We start from the raw sequence: 20831 nt of genomic DNA, 5'->3' as shown, positions 1-20831 counted from the left end.
GTGTAGCAGAGGCGCAGAGTCTACACGAGGCGAGAGAGGAGTGTAGCCGAGGCGCGAAGTCTACACGAGGCACAGAGAGCCGGCAGCACAGAATCCAGAGTCAAGAGAAGCGCATTGTGAAGAAGAGAGGCCACGCGTTGTATTGTTACAAGTCAAGATTTAATAAAAGAAGTGTGTTCCCGTCAAGGAGTTTCCTGCCGTCATTTTCCAATACTTCACCTGTATAAAAGACACCTGGGAGCCAGAAATCTTTATGATTGAGAGGGGGTCAAATACTTATTTCCCTCATTAAAATGCAAATCAATTTATAACATTTTTGACATGCGTTTTTCTGGATTTTTTAAAATTGTTATTCTGTCTCTCACTGTTCAAATAAACCTACCTTTAAAATTATAGACTGATCATTTTTTTGTCAGTGAGCAAACGTACAAAATCAGCAGGGGATCAAATACTTTTTTCCTTCACTGTATATCGTTTATTGTTAGATTTGATTCACAGTTCCTATGATCACTGTTACATTGTTTTTATGGCTTTATTTTGGTGATTTCGAAAACGTTTTGGATTAGCCATATTTGTTTGTTGTAGTACAGAGTTAGACTGATAAATTTAATCTAAATTGTCTTACGGTTGTTATTGTTTGACTTGCATCCCACTGGGACGCTTAGTAACTTGAAGATTGCACCCGATTCAAGAGCGGAATGGCTCACAGGGCTATAACAAATAAATGAACTGAAATGAACCGAACTGAATTGGCTTGTTGTGTTTACGTGACAACCCTTACTAATTGGCTGTGTCAGGTGGTGGCGGGTTTAACGACACATTTATATTTTTACACGATCTAACCCAACAAACCTCTGTTATCGCTCTGTCGTCTCTGCATCTAACATCAGCAGCCGTACGACAGAAAAACAGCCTTAGTCCGCGCAAAACTATTCAACTGAAACGACGAGTAACATTTGTTTTATTAAATCCTTTATATTAAGTTCACTTGCTTGCTTGCATGCTTACGACCGTGCAAATCTTTCGGTCGTTTTTTAACCCACTTCCCGTGATCCAATCGAGCTGACATTATGCACACAGACTCGTTGTGCCTGACAATTAATTTTCGTGAATTTTCTTTCTCCAAATTTTTACACTTTTAGGATTCTTTTTAATTTTTAATTACCAATTGCTTAATGACCCATAGGTGGCAGCCATCTCAAGCCAGAGGACGAGAAGACTCTAGCCGCCACGCATATAAAGGATTTATAGTGAAAAACTTTGTTTTTACGGGTTATTTTTTTTTACCACTTTAAAAGGCCCCACTGAGCTATGTATCTCTTGTTCAGAAGCGACCTGGCCACCACAAATGATAGCAGCTCAACCAAAGCATCATCATCATCACATGAAATTTACAGTAGCCGCCAAATCACTCTAAAGACGCGTGGTGATGTTGATTCTAAATATGGAGGGAAAAAACGGAGGACCCGAAGGAAAATCCACGCGACCACGGAGAAGAGAGACGCAGACTCCAAATATACAGCACCCCCCACGTGCTACCCCCCCCCCACGACATGCTCAACCACCCCCACGTGCTCCCCCCCCCCCCCACGTGCTCCCCCCCCCCCCCACGTGCTCCCCCCCCACGTGCTCCACCCCTCCATGTGCTCCTACCCCCCGTCATCCCGCCCCATGTGCTCGACCCCTTCCACGTGTCCCCTCTCCCCCGTACTCCCCCGCCCCCCGTGCCCCCCCCCCCAGGCGGCACTCCGTGACGTCACTTCCGCCAGACCCCCACGTGTTTTTCTCGGAGCCGAAAACTTCGCGAGGCTCCGCATCGCGAAGTGGTGAGGAGTCAATCAGTCAGTGTCGACCTCGTGTGTGTCAGTGTCCACCTCGTGTGTGTCAGTGTCCACCTCGTGTGTGTCAGTGTCCACCTCGTGTGTGTGAGTGTCCACCTCGTGTGTGTCAGTGTCCACTTCGTGTGTGTCCACCTCATGTGTGTCCACCTCGTGTATGTGTGTCCACCTCGTGTGTGTCCACCTCGTGTGTGTCCACCTCGTGTATGTGTGTCCACCTCGTGTATGTGTGTCCACCTCGTGTGTGTCATTGTCCACCTCGTGTGTGAGTGTCCACCTCGTGTGTGTGTGTGTGTCCACCTCGTGTGTGTCAGTGTCCACCTCCCGTGTGTCTGTGTCAGTGTCCCTGCATGGCATCTCCGCGAGTGGAGGCGCTGCGGTGGGGGGAGCTGCGTGTCTCTGGCGCCAGCTGCGTCTACAAGGACTGCAAAGTTTGGCCTGGCGGCAGCCGAGCCTGGGACTGGCGGGAGACCGGCACAGACGTCAGTCCCTCATCCTCCTCCTTGCCCCTGCAGCAGTAGCAGCAGTCGCAGCAGTCGCAGTGCTAGTACCAGTCGCAGGAGGAGTAGCAGCAGTAGTAGCAGCATTAGAAGTAGTATCAGTAGTATTATCAGTAGTAGTAGCAGACTAGTAGCAGTAGTAGTAGTAGCAGTCGCAAGAGGAGTAGCTGTCACAGTAGTAGTAGCAGTCGCAAGAGTAGCAGCAGGAGTAGCAGCAGTAGTAGTAACAGGCATAGTAGTAGTAGCAGTCGCAGGAGGAGTAGTAACAGGAGTAGCAGTAGTAGTATCAGTAGCAGCAGTAGTACCAGGAGTAGCAGTAGTATTATCAGTAGTGGTAGCAGGAGTAATAGCAGTAGTAGTAGCAGTAGTGGTAGCAGGAGTAGTAGCAGTAGTAGTAGCAGTCGCAGCAGTAGTACTAGGAGTAGCAGTAGTATTATCAGTAGTGGTATCAGGAGTAATAGCAGTAGTAGTAATAGCAGTAGTGGTAGCATGAGTAGTAGCAGTAGTAGTAGCAGTAGTGGTAGCAGTAGTAGTAGCAGTCGCAGGAGGAGTAGCAGTAGCAGCAGTAGCAGAAGTAGTACCAGGAGTAGCAGTAGCAGGAGTTGCAGTAGTAGTAGCGGAAGTAGTAGAAGTAGTAGTAGTCGCAGGAGTAGTAGTAGTAGCAGCAGTAATAGTAGCAGGCATAGTAGTAGTAGCAGTCGCAGGAGGAGTAGTAGCAGGAGTAGTAGCATTAGCAGGAGTAGTAGTGGTAGTAGCAGTATCAGGAGTAGTAGCAGGAGCAGTAACAGGAGTAGTAGCAAGGGAAGTAGCAGTCGCAGGAGTAGTTGTAGCAAGATTAGTAGCAGGAGTAATAGCAGCAGTTGTAGCAGTAGAAGTAACAGTCGTATCAGTAGTATTAGCGGTAGTAGTAGCAGCAGTAGTTGTAGCATTAATAGTAGGAGAAGTAAGAGCAGCAGTAGTACCAGTAGTATTAGCAGCAGTATTAGTAGCAGCAGTAGTTGTAGCAGTACTAGTAGCAGCAATATTCGTAGCAGCAGTAGTAGCAGTATTATTAGCAGTACTAGTAGCAGAAGCAGTAGTGCCATATTTTCCTGCATATAGCCCGCAGACACAAACACCCCGCAAAAATAGCGTTTTGTGTAAAACTAATTTCAGATAGCCCACACCTCCATATACCCCGCATGCATTCATATCTTTAACGTTGTTAACGCAGCTTAATTCCATATTAATACAAAGTTTACATTTGTAATACATTCCACTATCAATTGTTAACATAAAAATCATAACGTGCACAAAGAAAACAAACTAATTGGAAACGAGTGAACTTAAAACAGTAAATAAGTAGCAAAAGTAAATATCCAATAAATAAGTAAAACAAAACTGGTAGATACGTAAGTAAGCGTACTGTTAGGCTTACCAGCATTCGACCTCATCATTACAGCTACTGGACTGGTAGTTACCCCTGTACAGTTTTAGCACTAGTAGATTGCGCACTGCGCAGACAATAGCGGCACTACGGTAACGCCATTGCCTCCTGGCAACAAAGCCATTGGAAGTTTGAAACAAATCTCATGGTCGCGACTGTATAGTGCTCAGACAATAGCAGTGGCCTAAGGGACTCAGCAATTACCGGTATGATTCCGTGTCTAGTAGACGCTTGTTAAGGCCCTTCCCCATTGTGCAATCCATAGCCTCAGCTGAAACTTTTGCACCCCTCTACAGCCACTGAAAGTGTTACGGTAAACAAAGTGCGCCCACTTCAAACATTGTCGTTTCATTGTACAAACAACTCGAATAATTTAAAACGTGATAACATGCAATTTTAGTGTGGGTGGTTTATCCAGCAGTGCTTTAGTCAAAGGTAAGTGTTATCATGAAAAAAATAAACGAGTTATGACATGTCACACGTGTAGAATATTTTTGGGATAGCCCGCACCTCTATATACCCCGCAGGGTCTTGTTTTGTTTCTAAAAAGTGGTCTACCCCGCGGGTTATATGCGGGAAAATACGGTAGTAGTGGTAGTAGCAGCAGTAGTAGCGGTAGTAGTAGTAATACAGGGTGACCCAAAAAAAACGGGCCCCAACTCTAATTAGGCCCCGTTTCCTAGTGTTTTGTCCGAATGAAATGAAACTTTGGTCATAACTAGTTTATTATATTCAAAACATCAAATCAAAACACTAGGGTCTTTGGCCTTTTTTTCTCCGTTCTACAGCATGTGCTCTAGATGGCCTCCATTTAGCTCCGTGCATTTCTTGAGGCGCAGCACGAAGTTGTCCATGACGTTCTTACAGACTGAATTGGTAATGGCTCTCATCTCCTCCCTGATGGTTTCCTTGAGTTCCGTGATGGTTCTGGGTTTCCCTGCGTAGACTCTGTCCTTAAAATAGCCCCAAAGAAAAACATCTGGGGGGCTTAGGTCCGGGCTATGGGGTGCCCACTCAAAATCAGTCTTGAGACTGATCACTCGGCCTCCGAAGTTCTCTTTCAGCCAATCTCGGGACAGGTTTGAGGTGTGAGAACTTGCTCCGTCTTGCTGGAACCAGAACTTGCTCATGAGCGACGGGTAGAGGGTCTGGAGCTCACTCTTGAAGGTTTTGAGGACCTCCACATACCGCTCCTTGGTGACTGTCACTGCTGCGCCAGATTCTTCGATGAAGATTGGTCCGATGATGCCTCTGGCCGAGATTGCAGCCCACACCGTGCACTTAGGAGAGTGCAAGGGCTTGGTGGCTACTTCATTGGGTCTGGAGGACCCCCAGAAGACATTTGTCTTGGAGTTCGCCTTTCCGTCAAGATGGAAGTGGGCTTCATCTGAGGTCCAAAGGAGGTTAAGGAAACTTGGTGTCTCCTCGATCTTCTCGAGCATCTTGACTGCCATAGCGCTCCTCTGCTTCTTGTCTGAGGCTGTAAGGGTCTGCAGCGTCTGTATTTTGTATGGGTAAGCCCTGATATCGTTCACCAGCACTCTCCTGCAAGTCTCACGGGACATACCGAGGGACTGACTTCGCTTACGCACAGAGCGTTTCGGACTCTGCTGGAGAGACTCTCTCACACTTTCGACCAGCTCGGCTGTTCGCTTCTTGGGACGTCCCGAGTGGCTTGGACGGTTCTCACTGGCAGCGTTGAGGTTCTCCACGGTCCCATACTTCTCGAAGTGTATTAGCAGCAGTCGTAGTCATAGCAGTAGCATTAGTAGTAGCAGAAGTAGTTCTAGCAGCTACCAAGTCTGGGGAATCCATAGACTTGCACATATACCCATAGATTCACACAGAGACCTATAGAGTCACACAGAGACCTATAGAGTCACACAGAGACCTATAGAGTCACACAGAGCCATAGACTCACACAGAGACCTGTAGACTCACACAGAGACCCATCGACTCGAAAAGTGACGTCCCACCTTGTAAGTAAGTCGATGTCTCCTCTGCAACCAATTGCAGAGGAGACATCCACATCTTAAGCTACTCAGCTGCATGCAATCGAAGGGGCGTCCACTCCCCACTATGCTATATTGCAGCACCGGCCCGGCGTGCAGCCAGCCGACTTGCAGGAGGTGCTGGATGCCGGCATTGAGACCCTTGTGATCGGATGCGGTATGAACCAAGCCCTGCAGGTGAGCGCAACAACAACAAACTCAACAATAATTCCAACAACAGCCATTCACCACTGAGTGACGGTGACGTCACCACGGTGCCTGTGCCAGGCCAGGTGCACATCGAGGCCATGTGAAGTGTCGAAGGCTCTCTGCTTGCAGGAGGTCACGGGACATACCCAGGTGCCATGGGTCGACTGACTGAGATGACTGGCCGATGCACCACCTGTGCCCCCTACTGTGCCAACTTTCTGTGTTTTAGCCACCAGGCGCTCCGGTCGTTGTTGTGAGCATTGTTTCTCTGCCCTTCATTGTTGCTGGAGGGTGACTGCCTCCAACTGCCAAGTAGTAGTGTCCTTCACGAGCATCCTCCTCTATAGAGGCCGATCTTGACACCGCTGGTACCAGTCATCGGTAGGTCCACTCTGTTTTACATCTTCCTGTACCGCATCAGCTCCATCTCTTCTTCAGCCCATGAGCGCAACACACACACATAGACAAATGTGCCCCGGGTAGTCCACCCAGCTTGCTGGGGGCAAGTGCTGTTAGCTGGTAGCAGTGCCTGTGAATGCCGGCACGGCGCATGAGGTGTGTGTGTGGTTAGCACTACGCTGTGCTCTGAACCCGGCAGAGACCCGAGTTATATTCCCGCTCACAGCCAACACCAGTGATTTATGTCTGACCTGGTATTGGGCCCCCCTAGTTCAACCCAGCCTCACATGAGTACTTGGTGCGGTGTGTAAATATGTCGCCACTAGGGAGACAAAGGTGGTTGGGCGGGGTGCCGGCCACCCACCCCGTCATGAATTTCAACAGGATCTACATCTCTGCTTTATTGACCTGGTCAATGCCTATGATACCATTAGTATTCCTAGGCTCTGCGTTGTTCTCCATGCTTTGGGGGTCCCTGACTCTGCTCATATTCATTGAGGACCTTCAGGATGGTGGGCAGGCCCGGGTAAAACCACGTGGCTGGGATTTGGAGCCATTCCCTGTTCATCTTAGTGTGCGGCAGAGATGTCCTCTGACTCCCACATTATTAAGCATCATCTTTGACCACGTAGTTCGAGAAGCCTTCCATGGCTGTGCTGGAGGAATCTCCATCTGGTAAAGATGGAGATTCCTCCCTATTGATCAATAATGTTATATATGTATGCTAACGATTTGCTTATTGCTGCTTACTCTGAGTAGTTGGAGGTGCTGCTGCTTAACCTGGAGCTTGCCACTAAGAGGTGGGGCCTTCCATCATCCCCACCAAAACTAAGCACCTGCCTGGGTATTTTGTGTTATCAAACACTTCAATCCCGCAACTCCCAATCGGTGATCGGGCAGTTGTGGAGAGAGTGGAGAGGTTTACGTACCTGGGCAGTGTGCTTTTGACCAGCTCCGGTTTGACAGCACAGGTCTTACTCAGAATCAGTCGGGCAGAATTATCGTTTAATAGGCTGCGTAATGCTGTGTGTAAGTTACCTGACCTGTCATTCCACATGAAGCTTCGGGTCTTCTCAGCCATGGGTCATGCCCTCCATTCTCTATGCTTGTGAAACGTGGACCCCCCTAAAGGAACATTTTCGACGATTATAAAGTCAGGCTGGCCTGCCTACGATTTATCCTGAGTTTAACCAGGCCAGATTGTGTGAGGAACTCGCATATCTTGGAAGTATCTGGAGAAAGTCCCATCGGTGAGTTCCAGTAAGCGACGCTGTGTTGGTTGGGTCATGTAGCCTGCATGCCCAACCACCGCATGCCCAAGCAGCTTTTGTTTGGCTGGATAGATGGGGCTAAATGGGCATGACACGGGCTAGAGAAGAGATTGACTGATGCGGTACGGGAGGTTGTGGAGCTGAGTGGATTTTCCGATGACTGGTACCAGCGGTGTTAAGATCGGTCTTTGTCGAGGAGGCTCGTGAAGGTCGCTATTGGGCAGTTGGAGGCAGTCGTCCTCCAGCAACAACGGAGGGCAGACGAGCGATGCTCACAACAATGAGCGGAGTGCCGGGTGGATAAAACACAAGTTGGCACAGTAGGGGGCACAGGTGGTGGTTCATCTACCAGTCATCTCAGTCAGATAACCCATGGCACCTGGGTCTGTCCTGTGACCTGTCAGAGTGTCTTCCACACTTCACGTGGGCTCAAAGTGCACCTGGCTTGGCACAGGTGCCATGGTGACGTCACCGCCACTCAGTGGCGAACGTCGATGGCTGTTGTTTCTGTTGTAGTTGTTGTTTCTGTTGTAGTTGTAGTCGTAGTAGCAGTTAAGAGTAGTAGTTAGCAGTAGCTGTAGTAGTAGTCGTAGTCAGTAGTATCTGTAGTAGTAGTTGTAGTAGTTAACAAAAGAAGCAGTAGCTGTAGTAGTGGTTAGTAGGAGTCGTTGCCGTAGCTGTAGTAGTCGTAGTGGTTGTAGTAGCTGTTGTACTTTGTAGTAGTAAGTAATAGTAGCTGTACTAGTAGTTAGTAGTAGTTATGAATATTTGTAGCGTGCTCAACTTGGGTTCATGCAGGTGCCGCGCGCCACCCAGGACTTTGTCCATGCCCACGGGGTTTCGCTGCTCATGCTAGTTAAAATAAGTAGTTAGCAGTAGTAGTTATTAGTAGTAGTTAGTAGTAGTAGTAGTCAGGAGTAGTAGTTGTAGCGTGCTCACCGTGGGTCCGTGCAGGTGCCCCGCGCCACCCAGGACTTTGTCCGTGCCCGCGGGGTTACGCTGCTTGTGCTGCCCACGGAGCGAGCCGTGGACGAGTACAACCGCCTCATCGTCGGCGGTGCCACCGCCGCCGCGACGGGGGGGCACGGGAGGGGCTCCCCCCGGGTGGGGGGGGTCTTCCACTCCACCTGCTAGAGCCCCCCCTCGCCCTTCCCCTCTCAACACAGTGCCATGTGTTTTTCAAGCGAGGCTTGGTGGCGCTACGATTTTTACGCTGCATGATCCGCATGTCGCTTGCGTGTGGTTAGCACGTATCTTTCCGGCGTGTAGTTTGGCATGATGTCCGACATTTCGCTCCGCTCGCTGGGGAGCTAATTCAGGTGCAAGGTCATTGGGTGCCTCAGAGGTTGTTCTTCCAGACCCATAGACGCTCTCAGAGACATGTAGACTCATTAAGAGACCCATAGACTCACACAGACCCACAGACTCGCATATAGACCTACGAGTGACTCACAGATATTCCACGTGTCACGGTCACCCTGCATCACCGGAGGCGCAATTTGTGTAAAAAATAATAACATGACTTAAACGTTAATTAATCAGCTCGCAACCCCTCCGTGTCTCCGTGGCGCGTCGCGAAGGGTTCCGCTGCACTGCGACCGCCCATCAACCGGTCAACCCGGGGTCGGTGGACGGCTCTCGTGACGTTCTTCGCCAATTTATAGAGTAAAGATCGAGGTGGCGGTTTCTCACTTGACGGAGGTAACGGCGTTCTCCCGGCCTGCCCTCTGAGTTTTTATCAACCTGGGGCCCGATGCAAAAAAACACTCTAGACCCTGGCACTGTTGACGTCGGTGGCAGGAGTCGGGGCGTCGATGTTCATCGCCACGGCTGCCAAATGAAGACGCCGCAACTCGACTGCATTCGCGCTGTCCATCCTGCGCTGCCGATTGTCCACGCGGCAAAATCTTTAGTTGAACGAGGGGTTTGCTTCCCCCAGACCGGTGTCGAAATAGAGCAGGTAGCACCTCTCCCAAAAAAAGTTGCCCTGAGTCAATCTATATATAAAAATAAAAGTAAAAAATTGTGGCGGGGTTTGTGGGTTTGTGTGTGGATTTGTATGTGGGTTTGTGTGTGGTCGCGCGCCTGGCTCTCCAACGGTGGGGTTTATGTAAAGAAAAAATAGCCAGGTACCACGCCGTAAGCCCCGCGGTGTCCAAGCGCTATTCCTTTTTCACATCCGTCAACTTTTAATTAGTTTAATTAGCGAGTTTGTGAGATTTTGTGCGCTTTTATTTTATTTATTTATAACGCCTGCACGACCGTACCAACTCACGCACCTTTGGTGAAGGGAACGGCCCATGCCAAGTCGTACGCCTTCGGTGGGAGTGAGGGGGACATTTTCTTTTGCGTTAAAAATGCTATAAAAATACACTAAACGCTGACATAAATTCTTCACTGTGTAATGTCCCCCCCACCCCGATGCGTGCAGTTACTCATATATACAGTCGCTAGATGCTATCACTATAGGCCGTACATATTACTGCAGAGCGGCCGGGGAGATCGTGGCTGTAGGGGGGGCAGGGGTAGCAGCCCAGCCCCAGCCTGCCAAGGTGCCACCTCGGCCGGCTGGACAATCTAGGTGAGGCCGGAGGCTCTGCACGGCACTAGGCCTCACCAAGCCACACTGTCAGGTGAGTACTTTGTGCTATACAGTCGATAAATACTGCTATAGAGTCAGCATGTACTACTGTAGTGATAGCAGGTACTACCATAGTATGTACTGCTGTAATCAGAGCAGGTACCACCACAGTCGGTATGCACTGCTGTAATTGGAGCAGGTACCACCACAGTCGGTATGCACTGCTGTAATCATAGGTACCACTACAGTACGCACTGCTATTAGATTTTTAAGAGTAGTTTTGAAATATTTTTAGGACCCGGGCAACGCCGGGTACTTTCCGCTAGCATAAATATATATATAGAGAGACCCCGCAAACTGTCGTCCCCAATCTCAAATCTGAGTACGACATCAGAGGTCACGGAGTGCCTTCGTCTCAAGCGGTCGCTCCGTCCCCACATCGCTGTGACGGGCAGATTCAACCCCATTGCAGTCAGCGTACCAGAGGTGCCACAGCACCAATAACCTCTACAAGATCACTGATTACCTCTACAAGATCACCGATGACCTCTACAAGATCACCGATGACCTCTACAAGATCACCGATGACCTCTACAAGATCACTGATGACCTCTACAACATTACGGATGACTAGCACGCCGCAGCGTTGGTTGGCCTTAATCTCTCAGCCGCCTTCTACACCATCGACCATGAGATACTCATCGGGCGGCTAAGGTTCAGTGTATCGGGTACGGCACTGGGGTGGATTGAGTTGTAGCTACTCAATACGGTCGATCGCAGTTCGTCAAGCCGGGTGATGAATAGTCATCGCCTGTGCCATACCTAGCCGGTGTACCATAATGGTCCATCCTCGGGCCCTTCCTATTTTGAACAAACGTCTCTCTCCGATCGCCGACGTCGTCTCATCACATGACATCACGTTCCACGGACGTGGTGATAACGCACGACTGTACACCACAGTCAAGTCAAAGTTGGTTATGGAGAGCCTCGGTAGCCGCGGTGCACGTGTGTGGTTTGCACGAAACGAGACGCCGCTGAATCCAGGAAAGTAAGGAGGTTTCCGCTGGTCGGCACTCGGGCTTAGGCGAAAACATTAGTGGGAGGATCAGGTGTGGTGCTCACAGACTCCAGGACTCCGTTTCCTCCACATCTAAAGAGCCTCAGCACCATACTCAATCAAAATATATAATTTGATCACCGCATGCAAAATTTCGTCAGGTCCTCAAATGTTTATATCAGGGCTCCACGACACATTCCACCACTATTGAGTCGTGACAGCCAACGCGGTGGCGTGTAGCGTCGTATTGTAGACAAGGCTCTATTATTGCAAATCGCTACTCTACGGGACGTCTGGCAAGCTGCAGCGTGTACAACATTGCCTGGCACGTGTCATGACGGCAGGGGCTGTTTCTTCATTAGGGCGATTGGGCGACGCACCACCAATGTCATTCAACCACAGAGTCACGCTAGCCGTCACCGTCAGCCTCTGGATATAGTCCAATCAGCGTCATGTCACGTTCTGTGGAGTACTGCCTCTTTTTGGGCGATTTCACTACGGCTGAGAATCGCCCCGAGTGGCCCCATAGACTTACATTCAAAGATGTTTTTTTTCGAACGGGGGCGCTGCAATGCATTCTCTATGGCTTCCGGGAGGGCATGCACTAACGTGCTTACGTCATCATACGTGCTAACGTCATCATACGTAAGCACGTTTCATCCAACAATATAATTTATCGCCACTTAGTGGAATCTTTAATAAAATAAACTTGAGTGGTTTGTTTTAATAGTGAGTATATAAACAAACAAGATGTATTGTAAGAGTCACTTTATTTTTCATTAATATTAAAGAAGTGAAGTTGCCTTTACATGCTTAAGCTGTTAATTTATTCATTGCATGGGTGGACCTTATCAATCATCCAGACATTTGCCCCCCCTGAGAGATTTTGCAGGAGCCGCCACTGCATGACGGGGTACTGCTACAACATCTGACCGTGTCCGTCCAGTGCTCAACGAGCTGCATTGGCACCGGTTGCACTCTCTACACACAAAGTGATTGTAACAAACTAACCACAACACGTCGCTAATCTCAAGGAGTGTAAACCATCACACGAAGTCTGGCTTATGGCGAACCGTTGAACAAAGACGGTCACCGCGTTGCCCGGTGCTTCCAGATGTGCCTTTGCGGCCGTCTGGAACGCTCTTCCAATATCAGGAAACCACTGGAGCTATGCACTTTTAAATTTCATGAGAACTGCTTTTTGTATACAGTTTGATGTCCTTCCCCGAGCCTCCGATCAGCACGTTGCGAAGTTTAACATACATAACTGTTTCACGTTGAACCCTACAACCACGAGAGGCCACTATATTCACCAGATGTTTGAAAAAAAAAATGTATTGCATTGTGCGGGTGCTCGAATGAGGTTGGGAGGCGATGATGCAAGGAACGTGTGAACTATTATCCGTGCTCACTTTGATAGTGCTGTTTGTTGCTGGCCGTTTGACGTTTTGGGCCATCTTTAAAGCCTGTGCCCATTAACAGCAGTGCCCCACAGTGGGTGGGTGAATGAGTGGCTAAGGCCCAGCCCACCGTATGCCCAAACCAGCTTCTGTTTGTCCGGATCGAGGGCGATAAATGGGTACGGCATGGGCTGGAGAACAGATGTAGCTGATGGGTGAGTGGGTGAGTGACTGGGTGAGAGGGTGAGTGAGTGACATGGGCTAAAGAAGAGATGGACTGATGGGTGAGTGGGTGAGAGAATGAGTGACACGGGCTGGAGAAGAGATGGAGCTGATGTGGTACAGGAGGATATGGAGCTGAGTGGAATTGCCACTGACTGGTTCGATTGGTTTCAAGATCAGCCTCTGGAGGAGGAGGTTCGTGAAGGACGCTGCTACTGGGCAGGTGGAGGCAGTCGCCCTCCAGCAACAGCGGAGGGCAGAGGAGCGAGGCTCATAACAACGAGCAGAGCACCAGGTGACTAAAATGCAGCAATTTGGCACAGTAGGGGGCACGGGTGGTGGTGCATCCTATTGTTGTGTATCTGGTGTTGTGTATCTGTTGTTGTGTGTTGTGGTGGTGGTGCATCTGTTATTGTGTATTTGGTGGAAATAATTATATTCCGATGAGACAGACAATCAAGAGGAGGAGTTGTGGCAGTGTATGTAAACAATTACATTACTTACCATGCATTCAAATTACTGCTGTATCCGACCCGGGCACTTTTGAATGTATCACACTCATAATTTCTTCTCAAGGTAACAAAAATTTTACTCCTGATGTGTTACTGTAGACCAACAAGTAGCACACATATAAAATGGATCATTGGATAAAATTACATCACCCCTTCCGAAAGGTGAATGATTGATCATACGGTACCAAAATTGGAATTGGATAAACCTACCACATGATGCATTAATTTGACTTTACAAACCAGTGCAATCTATATCAAGTGATTACCGTATTTTCCCGCATATAGCCCGCAGACACATATACCCCTAAAAAATAGCGTTTTGTGTAAAAAAATTCAGATAGCCCGCACCTCCATATACCCCGCATGCATTAATATATTTAACGTCGTTACCGCAGCTTGATTCCATCATATTAATTACATTTGTAATACATTCCACTATCAATTGCTAACATTAAAAGCATAACGTGCACAAAGAAAACAAACTAACCGGAAACGAGTGAACTTAAAACAGTAAATAGGTAAAAAAAACAGTAAATAGGTAAATATCCAATAAATAAGTAACACATAACTGGTACAGGTAGGTTCCACACTGCCCACCAGGGATTATTTGTCTGTCGTGCATAGCCCCTCCCAAACAAGTGCGTCACGTGACCGCGAGCTTTCTGTCGAGCACAAATGCGCTGTCCAACCAAGTTCCTACCTGCCCACTCCGAAGGAACGTGTTAGATACGTAAGTACAGTTTTAGCACTGGTAGATTGCGCACTGCGCAGATAATAGCGGCACTACGGTAGCGCCGTCGCCTCGCCACCAACCCCCTACCTCTCTCTCCCCCCAGCTGCCCCAACCCCCCACCTCTCTCTCCCCCCAGCTCTCCCGTCGCCGGTAAACAGTGCGCGCACTTCAAACATTGTCGTTTAACTGTATAAACAATTCATTTAAAACTTGATAACATGTGCAATTTTAGTGCGAGTGGTTTATTCAGTAGTGCTTTAGTCAAAGGTAAGTGTTGCATAGTGGATAGTCTTACCAAGAAAACATTTAATGAGTTATGACATGTCACACATGTAAAATATTTTTGGGATAGCCCGCAGCTCCATATACCCCGCAGGGTCTTGTTTTGTTTGTAAAAAGTGGTATACCCTGCGGGTTATATGCGGGAGAATACGGTACTTCAACCACTAGACCCACATTCGAGATTTGAAGCTTTCGTGACTGCAAGGATTCATACTCTTAGGTTTTTTCGGTAAAGTCACGTAGGTATAAAATAATAATAAATGAAAATAACTCAATTAAATCACGACGTTTCGGAGGCAACACAAGTCTCCGTCTTCAGGTGGGACCGTCACAGCTAAATTTACTGTATCAAGTGAGGAGAAATCCAAGAGACAAGAGCGTTTAACAGTACTGTTATTTTGGATTTGGCAGCCAACATCGGCCGTAATCCAGATTGAGGTTCTCCAATTGTACCCTCCCTTCTAGCCCCCCCCCCCCCACCGTTTCAGTCCCTGACTACCACATTTAAATAAGCCCCTCCCCCCTCCCCTTAACTTATATTTAAGATCTTGTCTCTTGGATTTCTCCTCACTTGATACAGTAAATTTAGCTGTGACGGTCCCATCTGAAGACGGAGACTTGTGTTGCCTCCGAAACGTCGTGATTTAATTGATGTATTTTCATTTGAACTCAACTTTTAAACCATTGCGAAGCCCTTGCACGTGTTGACGGCGAAGAACCAGAGGTTTTATTGGGGACCCCTGGAGGAGGAGGCATTTTAGCAGCTGCGCTCGCGTCTGACAGACGCACCACCATTGGCCTTTCTGTATTTCGGCCTCCCCTCTATCCTGGACACGGACGCCAGCGATGTAGGCATCAGCAGCGTCTTGTCACACATCCAGCAGGGTCGGGAGGTGGTTATCACCTACGGCAGTCGCGTGCTGTCATCAGCGGAGCAGCGGTACTGCATCACACATAGGGAGCTCTTGAAGGTCGTCCACTTCATGCAGCAATTTCGACCCTACCTGTATGGTCGCAAATTTACGGTCCGCACTGACCACGCGGCCTTGCAGTATTCGCTCCACATCGACTAGTCTTCGGGCCAGCTGGCCAGGTGAATAGAGCGCCTGCAAGAGTACATGTACCAGGTGGTGCATCGCAAGGGGACAAGACACGCCAACACGGACGCATTGTCAAGGCTGGCGCCCCAGGGCCCTTGTGTGCATGCACCACAGGCGCGGCACGCTGCAAGGAGGCAATGCCGGAGGGAACGGTCATCGCTCCCGTACACACGGCAGAGGGCGCACAGGATGAGGTCCAGCTGACCGACCACGACTACAGTAGGAGGAGGCCCCACTGCGAGCGCTACACGCCTCAGCGGAGGTAGGGGGGGGAAGGAGTATGTCATATGGGAGGACCCCCTCATGCGATTGGACTCGCAGGACGCCAGCGATGCCTGGTGGTCCCGGAGTCGCTGCATCGACAATTGGTCATGGACGTGTAGTGAGTCCAACTGAGTCGCAGACGTTGTCTTGGGAGCAACACGTTTTCTTAAACTCTTAGCACAACATACTCCAGGCTATTAACACAACACACTCTCGGGTGGTGACCACCCAACTAACCACGCTACGGCGGAACTAGACACGGTTCCACTATCCCGTTCCGGACCATAAGCTGGGTCCCGGTCCGCGTGGCTGGAGGCTTCTTGAAGCTTGATGTGGACCTCCTGCCTCTCCAACAATAAGAACCCCAAGCCCCTCACAGGGCCCCCTTCATATCGGGCCGGGCTGGGGCTGGCTCCACCTCTCGCCCCGCCCACCTTCTCCAGCTCTCTCGCCCATGCCCGAAGGCTCTCAAGAGTTCTTCTCGGACCATGTGACCACCCATTGGCTCCCTCCACCGGTGGCCCCCCTCCAGTATCATCCGGTCACGTGTCCCCAGGTCAGCCAGAGTATCATGCCCCCAACGTAACCCCAGCTGGCTGACACTCTCTCCGCACTGCACGCTGTGCCTGGCCACCGCGCTTAACCAGCGCTCACCAAAGCCCCCACTAGGGCTGGTACTACACCCCGTGTCCGGGGTGTACACACAACAAAATACATCCCGCCGTGGCCTCGCAAGCCTGGCACCACACAGTGACATTCCCAGTCACTACAGATGTGCACTGCCGTCAGCTGATACACCTGGCTGGGCGGAAGACACTATCCACATTATGGGGTCAGTACTTCTCGCCAGGCATGACTGCTGATGTGCACCGATGGGTCGCAACCTGCGTCGAATGCGCGTGGCGTAAGCCACCACCCCGGGTAACCTGGGCGCCCCTGAGCCTATTACAGTGACCAGGGTCAACGAATTGGTCATGTTGGACATCCTGGGACCACTGCCGGTCACGCCACGGGGAAATAAATACTTGTTGGTTGGAGTCGAGTATTGCACAAAGTGGCCGATGGCGTGGGCCCTCCCGGACCAAACGGCACAACCCATTGCCGATGCCTTCGTGCGGGGGTATATTTTTGATAAGGGGGCTGTTGTGTATATGCCCCCTTTTTATTTTTTTAAATATTTTTTATTTTTTTAAGAATTATTCTGCCAACATATATAATATCGTTTTTTTAATAGACACGCGGCAACGTGGGAATGAACACGCCCCCACACTTCCACATATGCGCATACCTCATATCAAAAGACTAGAGGGCATGAAAGAGGGCAATAAAGGTAATAAAAACTCCCCTAATTTCACACAAGAGGAACAAGGGAGGGGGGAATTGCAGGCGGGGGGGGGGGTCAGGAGGACATCCTTTCGTTAAAAAAAACCCTTTGATAAATACAAAACCAGGCCACGAAATATATAATTATATTCTTAACAAAGGAAACAACATTGACGATAAAAAGCACAGACGGGTTTTTAACCATGTTAGATAAACAAGTTACCAACTTAGCCATGAAGAGTAAGCAAACAGTATCTATCCTTACTCCAATTGGAAACCAGACTACAGTCTGCACCAGAGTCGCGATTCATCAATTGTTAATTAAATACGGACATTATTTACCTTAAATAATTTCTACGCGGCCGGGCCGAAGCATCAAAGAATAATTATGGCTTGGGTCGCTCCAAAACAAAATTCCTAGCCGGGATATCAGATTAAATAATCACAAGAAGTCAAATAATAAGTACGGAATTAAAGTAGAAGAGGAGCTAAGGGCGGAGAAGTCTCCCATAATTAACCGAACGCAACACGGCCGTCTTTGTTTTCCCGAAGAGGATCTCCACACCCACACACCAGGGGCCAGGAGATTGCCCCAATAAAGGTTGGAACACATGCCTCCGAAGATAAATAAATAAGCGCATGCGCCGGGTGCTTCCACCGTGGAAACAACCGTCTTTGTCTCCCCGCAACACGGACAGCAAAAATTGCACACGCGAGCAAATAACATTTCCATGGGAGATCGGGTCACGATGAAACATCGTGAACACGGTTTCGGCATAACTTGGGCATAATGGAAATAAGTCGCATTTCAACTTCCAAACCAAAACAACTTAAGCTGTGTGAGACAAAAGATATGATCCCCGAGCAAGGGGGGGAATAATTAAGCTCGCTTAACGCGTAGGTTTTCGCGACAAATATTATTCAGTAACAAAAACATGGATTCGAATATTTTTTTTTATATATAACTCGATGCGAACGCGAATCATCGGTCTGGTTAATGGATAACTTAGGTGGCGCCGTCACGAGGCCCCCCCCCCACCCCTTCTTCCAGAACGACACACAGCTGTGTCTTCAAAGCTAATAAACACACGGACAAACACGCACGCGAAACACACGGACGGACACGCACACGACACACACACGGACGCAGATGGTTCACCCCCACAGGAATGTTTTATGACACAGCCTTTTGGACAACTCGGGAAACTGAGTGGAATTTCCCAATATAAGCCAAGGAAAAATCCATCCAAAGCAGATCGTCAGGGGCTCTGGGCCCCATCTCGTCACGGGGCGTCGGCCCCATCTCATCTCAACGCCGACAACGAAGAAGTTTTCGTCATCCAGAATGACGAGGTTTGCGGGGTAGCGACGTGCAGCTACAAGCCGAGGTCTGCACCACCTGAGAAGAATCGCTACCCTGAGTCGCCAAGCTGCGAGTGAAGCCAACAAAGACGCCAACGTCCACCCTGCCACGAACGAAGCATCGCTCCTCGTCAGAGTGACGACCAGCGAACCACCCGCAGGAAAGGCGGAGATCGCCAAGCGAGCAAAGCAGAGAGCGCGAAGCAGTGGAGAAAGCCTGGTCAAACGGCTGTGAGGAGGAGGACAGCGCTGTCGAATGCGCCGCGTGTTTAAAACACACACCGACCAACGGCCAGTGAGAATAGACTATACGTCCAGAGCGACGGCGAGCATCGTGCCGACTCAACAATCGTCCAGCAGTGGAGAAGCCGGGGGCTGCCACCAAGAGAGAGCAAGAGCTATCGAATGCGCAGTGTGTTTGATGCACACCAACACCCAGTGAGCACCACAAGACGTCCCGCAGCGAGGACGGGATCATCGCGCAACACGACGGCGAGCGTCGTGCAAAATCAATCGAGCAGTGGAGAAAGAGAGTCAAAACCTTCAGAACGAGCGCCGCCAAGCGCCGCCGCTCACCTCGCAGCGGAGAAAGTCTCGGCTGCAACTCGCACGGACAGAGGAATCTCCTAATCGGTCGTATCGCTCCCCACACACAGACTCAAGGAAGCACACAGGAATCTATCTTGTCAAACCGGTTTCTTTGTCCTAGAGTTTCGCCGAAGAATTAATTAAAACAGAGCTAGATTCGCCCTCACACCACTACACACGCCCTCACCCACCATTATATCAAACATTCCGTTAAAAGGATTTTATACTTGCCGATGAATCTATTGACATATACCTTCGCCTCTGGGATACAATAAGTGCTTTTATTACCGCAAAATGAAGTGTGTCATGCTTGTTTTCAAACTCGGCCAGTCGCCGATTGTGATCGATACAAAAACGAACTAATGAGATGCCTGGTGGAAAGGTAGAGGTTACGATTGTTAGAAGTGTTTTAGTCATCCATTTTCGTTAATTGCATAATCTTGCCCATGAATTATTGACGCATGTTTGACCTGCATGATAGAATGTCACATGCTTGTTAGAATAAAATTGTTATCACAGAAGCATATCGAGTGTTCCTTCCAAGTCCATGCAAAACTATCTTATTCTTGATAACTGTATCCTGTGATGAGATATGAAAATGGAGACCTAAAATATCATAACACACACTAGGATAATCGGTAAACGTTTAATCGATGATAATCGTGTTATCCTGATTGATATAACACTGGATAAACGAAGCTAAGCTTAAATATCACAACTGCACACATTAACATAATCGCAAGCATCCGCATAAATTACTACGATTATCTCTGTGATTATCATAATGTATGCATATAGTTACACGCATTATCATAATTTATGCATATTAATACACACATTAACATAATAAATGCGATTTGCGCATTTTTCGGAAAATTATTAATTTTTATTATTTTTATCAAAATTTCACAATCCAACATATACAACAGGGCACTGGAGCGGTTGCTCACAGATCAAGGCAGGAATTTCTCCAAGTGGCTACTAAAGGACGTCTGGTCTAGCCTGGGCACTAAAAAGGTCTGAACATCTCCATATCATCCCCAGACCGATGGGATGGTGGAGCGGCTTAACCGCACCATAGGTCGTTGAAGCACTCCAACCTCAGTGCGTCCAGGTCCAACTAGGCAAGCGACGATGGTTTGTGCACCTCACCCGCCTTAAGCCAAACAACTCTCCACCTCCATCACCACCATCGTCATCGCCATCGTCACCGCCATCATCACCGCCATCATGATCACCCCTACCCAGGCCAAGGTCGCCGGCCACCACTCGCCGACCTGCAGGGGGTTCAGTGCCCTGTTGTTCCCTTGTCACCTACAGCGCCCCATGTGAGGCCCCGATGGAGAGGTGGCACGACCAGGGGTCGCAGGGGCTGGAGAGATGGCAGCACTGGACAAGGCGACACCGACACCACCGAACCAGGGAATGCAACGAGAGGGCCTCCGACAGAGGGAGCTGCCGCGGTTAAAGGGGGCAGAGAAGGCTGGGGACGAGTGTGGACTGGGGGAAGAATAAAAGACGAACCCCCTGCAACCTTGTGTCGGCTCTCCTTTACACTTGTGTAGTGACATCTCTGGATGTCACTGTGTGAAGCCGGCCTGGGAGAGGCACGGCGTGCAATGTATTGACTTTGCGGACACCACTGAATGTGGATGCAGTACCGGCCCTAGTAGGGCTCAGGGAGCACTGACTGGCAGTGATGGAGGGCATCACGCTCTGCATTGCAGTGCCAGCCCCTACAGGAAAGGGTGCGAGAGTGCCGGCCATGGAAC

General features: G+C 49.3%; 1 protein-coding gene across 5 annotated transcripts; it reads left to right on the top strand.

Moving 5' to 3' along the window:
* Positions 1–1737: 1737 nt before the first annotated feature.
* Positions 1738–20592, top strand: AAMDC (adipogenesis associated Mth938 domain containing). Of its 5 annotated transcripts, XM_078622537.1 has the most exons (5): positions 1738–1826; positions 2180–2320; positions 5858–5953; positions 13071–13190; positions 20380–20592. In XM_078622537.1, exons 2-4 carry the CDS (start codon positions 2189–2191, stop codon positions 13170–13172), a joined length of 330 nt encoding a protein of 109 aa, XP_078478663.1. In that variant the 5' UTR covers positions 1738–1826; positions 2180–2188; the 3' UTR covers positions 13173–13190; positions 20380–20592. The 5 variants fall into 5 exon arrangements, with proteins under 5 accessions (XP_078478663.1, XP_078478664.1, XP_078478665.1 ...); XM_078622538.1 differs by lacking the exon at positions 13071–13190; XM_078622539.1 differs by lacking the exon at positions 13071–13190 and having other exon boundaries at positions 2153–2320.
* Positions 20593–20831: the final 239 nt, after the last annotated feature.

This window comes from Lampetra planeri, unplaced genomic scaffold, assembly GCF_965212315.1.
Source record: "Lampetra planeri unplaced genomic scaffold, kcLamPlan1.2.h2 scaffold_160, whole genome shotgun sequence".
Taxonomy (NCBI): domain Eukaryota; kingdom Metazoa; phylum Chordata; class Hyperoartia; order Petromyzontiformes; family Petromyzontidae; genus Lampetra; species Lampetra planeri.
Note: the sequence above shows the minus strand (reverse complement) of the source record. Positions and strands in the feature narration are given on the sequence as shown.

Coding starts and splice junctions, on each gene's coding strand:
- AAMDC (XM_078622535.1), top strand. CDS start 2,189: ATGGCATCTCCGCGAGTGGAGGCGCTGCGGTGGGGGGAGCTGCGTGTC. Junction 2,321..5,857: donor GGCGGGAGACCGGCACAGAC/GTCAGTCCCTCA, acceptor GCTATATTGCAG/CACCGGCCCGGCGTGCAGCC. Junction 5,954..8,589: donor GTATGAACCAAGCCCTGCAG/GTGAGCGCAACA, acceptor GGGTCCGTGCAG/GTGCCCCGCGCCACCCAGGA.